The following is a 10,683-nucleotide window of genomic DNA, read 5'->3' as shown; positions in this document are numbered from 1 at the left end:
TGCTTATCACGTTGAAATGGTATAAAAACTACTCACTCCATCATAAGTCATAACTATTAAACCTCTTTCCGCTCCTGAAAAAATAAATTACTATTACTATTTCACATATACACGAAAAAGTACATAACAAATTATAATGATTTGCAAAGGCAAACTATCGAGGAAATATATTTTAAAATTTGTTCAATCCCCCCCCCCCTCCCCCCAAACACACTAAATGTAAGATAAAATAATTTTTTCCAGCCCCCGCGATCATTGCGTTCGTTACCAGTGATATAAAATGCGAGCTAGCTTAGTTTGTTATACACAAACATATATACCAATTATTACTTTTTAATACCTACCTGGTGATGAAGAGTTTAAGTTGTCTATTTTTTTTTTTTTTTTTTGATACTATCAGGTTATACTGACCTACAAATGTATAATAATAGGACTGGCCACATCAAATCTAAAATGTCATGTAATCTCAAAATTGAGTTATAGTCGATTAATAAAATTCAACTGATAGCATAAAATTTAATGTGTTCAGCCTTTGATGTTAGATTATCGTCAGCTTGGCATGGAAATATGTAGTTCATCTTATTTAATTTATATAGCTAAGTAAATTTATTCTAGCACGAGTGAAATTAAATAATACGTAGAAGAAAGAGATCATAAATAATTAATACCTTTAATAATTTGTCTATTTGGCTAGTCCGAAAAGTTTTTGCTTGTATTCAAGTCATGAATGAGCGTGAGGCGTGAGCAATCGGAATCACTTAGCTTGTACATTAAGTAATCATGGATCTATCTATATACAAACTCCAAACTCAAAGAACAAATTAAAACATAAAACAAAAATGACCTCTATGGTTCTTTCATCAACTTTGAGTGCTTTACCACATTTAAAACTAAGAATAAACTCCAAGCACTCTTCTTCATGTATTTATTTATCCAACAAGATCTCTCTTGAATCCTCCAAATCTTCATTTAGCAATGGTGACTTCACTTTTCCTTCACCAAATTTCTCAACATTTCTATCAAAATCTCCATCTTTGAATATTATCACTGCCCAAACCTCTCCACTTGGAGAACACACCATCTATGAATTCCAAGCAAAGGTATGGCTTTAATTTCATTAAGTATTATTTTTCACTTTATTGTTTACATAACTCTTCCCTCCTTTAATTTGTATAATAATAATAGTTGAAGATTAGTTTGATGAAAGAAAGCATCATTTCAAAATGTATGTTTTATTGGTGAATTATAAGTTAAATCTCTTATAGTAAAAGTTGTGTAGGTAATAAATTAGTAATGGAATGCTAACAAATATTTGACAAATTAATAACCTCTAAGATTAAAAGAATGTTGCATAATTTGAAGCACAAGAATAGTTTTCTAGTAAATCTATCTATTTGCTTTGATCTTTGTCGCATATAATTATATATGTACCACTTTCTTGCCTTTTTCCAGTTTGAGGAGAAGTCTAAATTTGGGTATTTGCTTCTTTGCTTTTTCTCTTTGTTGTTAGTTTTTCCAACAATTATGGTGATGTATGGGAGAGGTAAGCAATGATGCAACTCTCTTTAGTGAGATAAACAATGATGCAATGAGTGGTAGGTGAGATGGGAATATTGCAAATTGATCCTTCTTGGTAGGTGAGATGGTAATATTGCAAATTGATCCTTCTTGGTAGGTGAGATTTGCACTTTTGGTCCCTATCTCAAAACTATAACCCCTTCCATTTCATTGTATAACACACCAAAAAATATATCAAAACTCAAGAAGAAAGAGTTTGAGAGGGAGAGAGATATAGTTCCTTTAGGAATGTTTCCTAACAGGGGAGTGACAAAATAGTGAGTAGAATACTAGTCGGGTATTTTTCGGGAAACACTTTTGTGTGCGCCACTATTTTGGGTAGAGCTCAGGAATTGTTGTACCTCCAAATTATTGGGGAAGTCTCTCTTTGTATGCCTGCTAAATGTTTTAGTGGAAGTTGGTGTCGGATTTGTGGACGTAGCCTAAACGTTTTAGGTGAACCACGTTAAATATTGTGTCATTTATTTTTGGTTTCGTTGATCATTTATTTTATTCCGCTGTGCAGTAGTGTTTAGTGCCACCGGGTCCTAACAAGTGGTATCAGAGCTTTGGTTAGAGTACTATTCATACGTACGGTACTATTCATACGTACGAGTACTATTCATCCATACGGGCACTATTCATATCCACGGTTACTATTCACTGTCGGAATTTTTTTTAGATTGCAGAAGTCTGTCAAATTCTGATCTAAATGGAGGCGAGGACAAGCAAGATGGTCAACCTGAATGGCACAAATTATCACTTATGGAGAAACAAGATGAAGGATCTCCTGTTCGTGACAAAGATGCACCTGCCGGTGTTCAGTTCTCAGAAACCTGAAGATAAGTCAGACGAGGACTGGGAATTTGAGCACAACCAAGTGTGCGGCTACATACGGCAATTTGTTGAAGACAATGTGTACAACCACATTTCTGGTGTGACACATGCAAGGTCGTTATGGGACAAGCTCGGAAGAGTTGTATGCCTCTAAAACAGGTAACAACAAATTATTTTACTTGACAAAATTAATGCAAGTAAAATATGTAGAAGGGACAACTGTGGCAGATCACCTTAATGAAATACAAGGGATTGTCGACCAGTTGTCGGGAATGGGCATAAAGTTCGATGACGAGGTACTTGCTCTTATGGTGCTGGCAACACTCCCAGAGTCATGGGAAACCTTGAAGGTTTCAATCACCAATTCTGCACCCAACGGTGTGGTAAACATGGAGACAGTCAAGAGTGGCATTCTGAATGAAGAAATGAGACGCCGATCACAAGGAACATCTTCTTCACAGTCAGAGGTGTTGGCTGTTACGACCAGGGGGAGAAGTCAAAATAAGAGCCAGAGTAACAGAGATAAGAGCAGAGGTAAATCCAACAAATTTGCAAATGTTGAGTGCCATTACTGCAAAAAGAAGGGGCATATCAAAAGATTTTGCCGACAGTTCCAGAATGACCAGAAGAAGAACAAAGGCAAAAAGGTGAAGCCCGAAGAAAGCAGTGATGATGAAACGAACTCCTTTGGTGAGTTCAACGTTGTCTACGATGACGACATTATCAATCTGACAACCCAAGAGATGACCTGGGTGATTGATAGTGGGGCTACCATTCATGCGACGCCACGGAGAGAACTCTTCTCATCTTACACACCTGGAGACTTTGGTCGTGTAAAGATGGGAAATGCCAATTTCTCAACAGTTGTAGGCAAAGGTGATGTTTGCCTAGAGACCATGAATGGGATGAAGCTACTTTTAAGAGATGTCAGGCATGTTCCAGATATGCGCCTGAATCTGATCTCCGTAGACAAGCTCGATGAGGAAGGTTACTGCAATACCTTCCATAATGGCCAATGGAAGCTCACGAAGGGCTCATTGGTGGTGGCGCGGGGCACGAAGCAGTCAAAGTTGTACGTGACCCAGGCGAGCATCTCCCAACAAGTTATAAATGTTGCGGAGAATGATAGCAATATCAAGTTGTGGCATAGACGTCTTGGCCACATGAGTGAGAAGTCAATGGCGCGTTTGGTAAAGAAGAACGCCTTACCAGGTCTAAACCAGATCCAGTTGAAGAAGTGTGCTGACTGTTTAGCTGGGAAACAAAACAGAGTTTCGTTCAAAAGATTCCCTCCTTCTAGAAGGTAAAATGTGTTGGATCTGGTACACTCAGATGTATGTGGGCCTTTCAAGAAGTCCCTCGGTGGTGCCCGATATTTCATGACCTTTATTGATGATCATTCACGAAAGACATGGGTATACACGCTGAAGACCAAGGATCAAGTGTTTCAAGTTTTCAAACAGTTTCTGACCTTGGTGGAAAGAGAGACTGGTAAGAAGTTGAAGTGCATCCGGACAGACAATGGCGGTGAATACCAGGGTCAATTTGATGCTTACTGTAAAGAGCATGGTATTCGACATCAGTTCACACCTCCTAAAACTCCCCAGTTGAATGGCTTGGCTGAGAGGATGAACAGAACTTTGATCGAGAGAACCAGATGTTTACTCTCTCATTCAAAGTTACCAAAGGCTTTCTGGGGTGAAGCTCTAGTTACAGCAGCCTATGTGCTGAACCATTCACCCTGTGTCCCTCTTCAGTACGAGGCTCCAGAAAAGATTTGGTCAGGAAGAGATATCTCTTATGATCAATTACGGGTATTTGGCTGCAAAGCCTATGTCCATGTTCCGAAAGATGAAAGGAGCAAACTTGATGTCAAGACAAGGGAGTGTGTATTCATCGGCTATGGTCAAGACATGCTTGGCTATAAGTTCTATGATCCGGTGCAGAAGAAGCTCGTCAGGAGTCGAGATGTCGTGTTCGTTGAGGACCAAACAATTGAAGACATTGACAAAGTAGAGAAGTCCACTGATGATTCTGCTGAGTTTGAGTTGCCTCCAACAGTGGTGCCGAGACAAGTTGGAGATGATGTTCAGGATAATCAACCTGAAGCCCCTGATCTTCCTAATGAAGATGAACCAGCAGATACTGAAGGTAACGAGGACAATGGTGATGATGATGCAGACGAGGAGGATCAACCTCAACCACCAATCCTCAATAACCCTCCTTATCACACAAGATCTGGAAGAGTTGTGCAACAGTCTACCAGATATTCTCCACATGAGTATGTGTTACTCACTGACGGGGGAGAACCCGACAGCTTTGAAGAAGCTATTGATGATGAACATAAGGAGAAGTGGATAGAAGCCATGCAAGACGAGATGAAATCCTTGCATGAGAACAAGACGTTTGAGCTGGTGAAGTTGCCGAAAGGCAAGAGAGCTTTGAAGAATAAGTGGGTGTTCAAGATGAAGCATGATGAACACAATTCCCTTCCGAGATTCAAAGCAAGATTGGTCGTCAAAGGTTTCAATCAAAGGAAAGGCATTGACTTTGATGAAATATTCTCACCAGTTGTGAAAATGACCTCAATACGCACGGTGCTGGGATTAGCAGCAAGCCTCAACCTGGAGGTTGAGCAGATGGATGTAAAAACCGCCTTCCTACATGGTGATTTGGAAGAGGAGATATACATGGAGCAACCAGACGGTTTCCAGCAAAAGGGGAAAGAGGACTGCGTTTGTAGATTGAGGAAAAGCCTCTATGGCTTAAAACAGGCACCAAGGCAGTGGTACAAGAAGTTCGAGTCGGTGATGGGGCAACACGGCTACAAGAAGACAACTTCAGACCATTGTGTGTTCGCTCAGAAGTTTTCTGACGATGATTTCATCATCCTATTGCTCTATGTGGATGATATGTTGATTGTTGGCCGGAATGTTTCCAGAATTAATAGCTTAAAAGAACAGCTAAGCAAGTTCTTCGCCATGAAAGACTTGGGGCCAGCAAAACAGATCCTTGGGATGAGGATTATGCGAGACCGAGAAGCCAAGAAGTTATGGTTGTCTCAGGAGAAGTACATCGAGAAGGTACTTCAACGGTTCAACATGGAGAAAACTAAAGCAGTTAGCTGTCCTCTTGCTAACCACTTTAGATTGAGCACCAAGCAAAGCCCGTCAACAGATGATGAGAGAAGAAAGATGGAGCGGATTCCATATGCTTCAGCAGTAGGAAGTTTGATGTATGCCATGGTTTGTACACGGCCAGATATCGCTCACGCTGTAGGAGTGGTAAGTAGATTTCTTTCTAATCCAGGAAAGGAACATTGGGATGCTGTTAAGTGGATTCTCAGGTATCTTCGAGGAACCTCCAAACTATGCTTATGTTTTGGAGAAGACAACCCTGTGTTGGTTGGCTATACTGATGCAGATATGGCCGGAGATGTTGATTCTAGAAAATCAACTTCAGGATACTTGATTAACTTTTCAGGGGGAGCTGTGTCATGGCAATCAAAGTTGCAAAAATGTGTTGCATTATCAACTACTGAAGCTGAATTCATCGCAGCAACGGAGGCTTGCAAAGAATTGATATGGATGAAGAAGTTCTTAACTGAACTTGGATTTTCGCAAGACGGTTATCAGTTATTTTGTGATAGTCAAAGTGCTATCCACCTTGCGAAGAATGCCTCATTCCATTCCAGATCCAAACATATTGATGTGAGATATAATTGGATCAGGGATGTGTTGGAGAAGAGGATGTTGCGGCTTGAAAAGATCCATACAGACGAAAATGGATCGGACATGTTGACCAAGACTTTACCGAAAGGGAAGTTTGAGTTCTGTAGAGAAGCTGCAGGGATAGTGGATCCACCATATAGTTGGAAGGGGGAGAATTGTTAGTTTTTCCAACAATTATGGTGATGTATGGGAGAGGTAAGCAATGATGCAACTCTCCTTAGTGAGATAAGCAATGATGCAATGAGTGGTAGGTGAGATGGGAATATTGCAAATTGATCCTTCTTGGTAGGTGAGATTTGCACTTTTGGTCCCTATCTCAAAACTATAAATACCCCCTTCCATTTCAAAACTATAAATACCCCCTTCCATTTCATTGTATAACACACCAAAAAAACTCAAGAAGAAAGAGTTTGAGAGGGAGAGAGATATAGTTCCTTTAGTAATGTTTCCTAACAGGGGAGTGACAAAATAGTGAGTAGAATACTAGTCGGGTATTTTTCGGGAAACACTTTTGTGTGCGCCACTATTTTGGGTAGAGCTCAGGAATTGTTGTACCTCCAAATTATTGGGGAAGTCTCTCTTTGTATGCCTGCTAAATGTTTTAGTGGAAGTTGGTGTCGGATTTGTGGACGTAGCCTAAACGTTTTAGGTGAACCACGTTAAATATTGTGTCATTTATTTTTGGTTTCGTTGATCATTTATTTTATTCTGCTGTGCAGTAGTGTTTAGTGCCACCGGGTCCTAACATTTGTGAGATTTTATTCTAGTGTTGTCTTTCTGCTGATAATTTCCATTTTAATTCAGAGTTCAAAGTAATACTAATATTTATTCATTTTTTTTATTATCTTTACAACTGAAATATTATATTGTATCTCGTCTTTCACAGGAAAAGAAAAGAGGTCTCTCGCTCAGTTGCTTTAGAGGGAAGGTTCTTCTGATTGTCAATGTTCCTGAGCAAGGGTATCCTATCATCCATTAAATTCATTTTATTTGCTGATTTTCACTTTACCCCTTATACTGAAACTTTGAGAAGGAGTATTAGCTTACTTTTCTTACTTGTGTTTTAAATTAGAAAATGTCCATCTTTTGTTCATTAAAATGGCTTCTCATGGTAAATGTAAATTTGTCATATCTATTTCTTTATAAACAATAGTGTAACACCATAAACGTATATGAAAATTAATTTTTTTTTTCTACTCTGCAACAGCAGTTTATAATATTAGAAATGATATTTCAAGTAGCTTTATTTTTTAAATATATTTCAGAGGATTATCGAATATTATTTCACTTTAAACTTTTAGGAATTTACGTTGAGTACGTTGTAGTTAAATTCTATGTAAGATTGAAATTTTGCATATGCTGGTTTCAGTTCCGTGTGGACAGAATCGCAGTATGAATTATTCCATTATCTATATGACAACCATAAATCTCAAGGTAAGTATCTTAAATTTGTTTTATTGATATTCCTATCATTTTTATTAACAGCTCTTCTACATCTTTGGTGTAGATAATTAGATCGAACCTGCTATATACCAATAATTATCCCAAGCACCAGCTTTATGATTTATTTTTTTTACCTATGTATAATTGAGAGTGATATAGTTTAAATCCAACTATTAAACATTATGTGTACTAAATTTTGTTGCTCAAGTATCTTGATTTTACGCATTTAATAATTCGACGAATATATATATATATATATATATATATATATATATATATAGTTGTGATCCACATAGAGTGAAGGGTGTTCTGTTGACCACCCTTGATCGGAAACATTGTACTGAGTATATAGAAAATTATACTATATATATAGGTCAAAAACTATTTGTATAAATATATTTTATATTTTATACACCCTTTAGAAAATTCCTCGCGGCCAATCTTGTAATTTGTTATGTATAACGACTAGAAATAGGAATATTGATTTATCTTCTTTCAAAGAGTAAATAAGAAGAATACTATTCCACTCTACGTAGGGTTCGAGATTGCAGCATTTCTGTACGATAAGAAAGAAACTGATAAAGAAGGAAATGAAGCACAAAAGGCACCACCAAGGGGACAGCTAGAGATTAATGCTGCTAGATTTCGAGTATTCGACAAGGTTTGTTATTTCTCTTCCTTTTAGGATGCAAATGCATGATATTATTTATACGATTTAATTAGTACTATCAATCACACTTTTTTTTCCCTCCTTTTATTTGGTTACCTTTAATTTGATCCCCTTGGGATTAGTTCGGATAAATATTCATTTACCTTTTGTAATATAATAGTTTGATATCTAAAACTACAAGTAATGCTATAGAGTTGATTTGTTGCCACTATAACTTAAAACTATTGATATCAATCGTCAGAAAACTGTTGATATCTAACTAGTTTACATAACAACTTCGTCTCAATGTAGTTTAAATATATCCTAAGGCCAGGTGTCTTTTGAAACTAAACTATACACTTATATATGTGACTTGGGTGGATTAATAAATTCTCTTTTCTTTTTTATTTATTGGAAAATTTTAAATTCCAATATCAATAATAACAGGTAAAACTGAATGGTCAAAGGGCACATCCACTCTTTGTACATCTAAGGTCAAAATTTGGGAGAGGAGAACCCATCAAGACTGAATTCCACAAGTTTCTCGTAGACAGAAATGGTGTAGCTTACAAAAGCTTCCCCTTGGACACACCACGTCAGGAGCTTGAGGTATCTTCTTAATAACATATAGAGATTTACTGGGCGTTTGGACATAAGAATTGTGAAATTTCGAAAAAAAAAATATGAACAAAAAAATTCAAGTGAAAATGATATTTGAAAATTTAAATTGTGTTTGGACATGAATACAACTTGGAGTTGTTTATGAATTTTTGAGAGTGATTTGAAGTGAAGATTTTGAAAAACACTTTTTGGAGTTTTTAAAATTTTCGAAAAATTTCAAAATTTATTTTCAAGTGAAATTTGAAATTTTCATGGTCAAACACTGACTCCGAAAAAAAGTAAAAAAAAAATTCACAAAAATTAAAAAAAATAATTTATGGCCAAACGGGAATCGCCTTTGAAACCTTTAATAGAAAACCTAGAGAGCCGCCTAGCCTGTGTCTATCGTAGGATGCTAGATTGATGGAGTCACATACGTATTTATAGGTAGGCTAGGGACTCTTAGGCAAATACTTTAGTCCTAGGGATTTCTCCATAAATTATATTGTCCAAGGGACACCTAATAAAAACGTTTCTTTCCATCAAAGAAACTACCATCTATGCATAACTACAGAATATTATCTGATATACTATTTACTTGAGAGACAAAGTAAATAATTTATTACCTAATATGTGGGCCACACGAGAAGTAAATTTCTAACAATTTTCACTTTTCTTTTAAGAAAGTTTTAATACTAATTTAAAATAAGATTATGGGTCGGAGGAGTTACTAATTTTTTTTTTCCTATTTCCTTTCTTTCTCATTTTTTCTTTTTGACCACGTTTTCTTGTTCAAGTTCTACTATTCATATATCGAAACTCTTTTCTTTTCTTTTAACAGGATCACGTCAAGCATTTACTCTTGGAGGATATAGATTGATAAAGTTTAAGCAACCCAATAAGATGGGTCATTATTTACTTTTGACCTTTGTATTTTCTGTTCTTATATTCTTCATACTTGATGTTATTGCTGATGATTCGTCAGGTAGAAAACAAGTTGAAAATAAGAAAGTTATATCTGAATTAATTTATTATTGTCTTGCTTAAATTACATGCTAGTGCTTATGATATTTCTAATTTCCCTAGTTTTAAATTTGTCTTTGGCTGAATTTGCCGTTGGTCGGACATGTAATATACATCAATATATATATTTTACTGCATAAGTTTTGTAATCGTACTTCCAAAACTGGATAATATCGACTTGTTAATTTATTATACAGGAGATGCAAGTCGCGTAATCTAGGTAACTATAGGAGAATTACGCCGTTCTTCAGTTTATATCCACACGTGGTAGAAGAAAAATCACTTCTTTTAATAAGTCAATGGGCTGACCGTGGTGGGTTAGTGGCAACTCTCATGTTGACTAGATTGACAACGTTGTCTCTCTAGAGGAGAGGAAGCTAGTCGTATGAAGGTTTAATTTGGGGTTGATACCATAGCCTTATTTTTAATTATTTTATTTTTTAAATTATCTGCTATGCAATGTTTACTAACATGACTAACCAAATTGATCATGTCGAGTAGGTCCACTAGAAGGAGGTATAGAACGTCACTGATTTTGAGTTATATTTACACTCATCTTTGCATAAAATAAGATGAAAGTATTACTCCTATATTGTTGAAATAATTAAAATAAGGAATGTAAGCCTAATATTATAACTATAAGGAAAGTTAGTGTTGCCAAGCAAAAAAAAATAAAAATAAAAATTGTGGCTCTTAAAAAAAGGGTCCTGCTTTAGGAGCACTGTTTGACTGTTTTTTCCATAGAAATATGAAAGTGCATGGAGACTCCCTCGTTCACCAGCTCAAAAACTTTTTTTAATTAATTAATCATATGTTTAAGTGTTTGTATACAGCATCTTATTA

General features: G+C 36.4%; 1 protein-coding gene across 1 annotated transcript; it reads left to right on the top strand.

The window, feature by feature from the left end:
* The first annotated feature begins 840 nt into the window (after positions 1–840).
* Positions 841–9,848, top strand: LOC104235169 (probable phospholipid hydroperoxide glutathione peroxidase). Its single transcript, XM_070153807.1, has 6 exons — positions 841–1,100; positions 7,012–7,085; positions 7,495–7,559; positions 8,105–8,229; positions 8,665–8,826; positions 9,659–9,848. The coding sequence occupies exons 1-6, from the start codon at positions 849–851 to the stop codon at positions 9,695–9,697; spliced, it is 717 nt and encodes a 238-aa protein (XP_070009908.1). The 5' UTR covers positions 841–848; the 3' UTR covers positions 9,698–9,848.
* The last annotated feature ends 835 nt before the right edge of the window (positions 9,849–10,683 follow it).

Source organism: Nicotiana sylvestris, chromosome 8 (genome assembly GCF_000393655.2).
Source record: "Nicotiana sylvestris chromosome 8, ASM39365v2, whole genome shotgun sequence".
In the NCBI taxonomy this organism is placed as follows: Eukaryota; Viridiplantae; Streptophyta; class Magnoliopsida; order Solanales; family Solanaceae; genus Nicotiana; species Nicotiana sylvestris.
This window is presented reverse-complemented; position numbering and strand designations above follow the sequence as displayed.

Bases quoted from the DNA above. Each gene is read 5' to 3' on its own strand.
- LOC104235169 (XM_070153807.1), top strand. From the start codon at position 849: ATGGTTCTTTCATCAACTTTGAGTGCTTTACCACATTTAAAACTAAGA. The intron at 1,101-7,011 runs GTATGGCTTTAA...CGTCTTTCACAG, and splicing joins TCTATGAATTCCAAGCAAAG to GAAAAGAAAAGAGGTCTCTC. The intron at 8,827-9,658 runs GTATCTTCTTAA...TTCTTTTAACAG, and splicing joins CACCACGTCAGGAGCTTGAG to GATCACGTCAAGCATTTACT.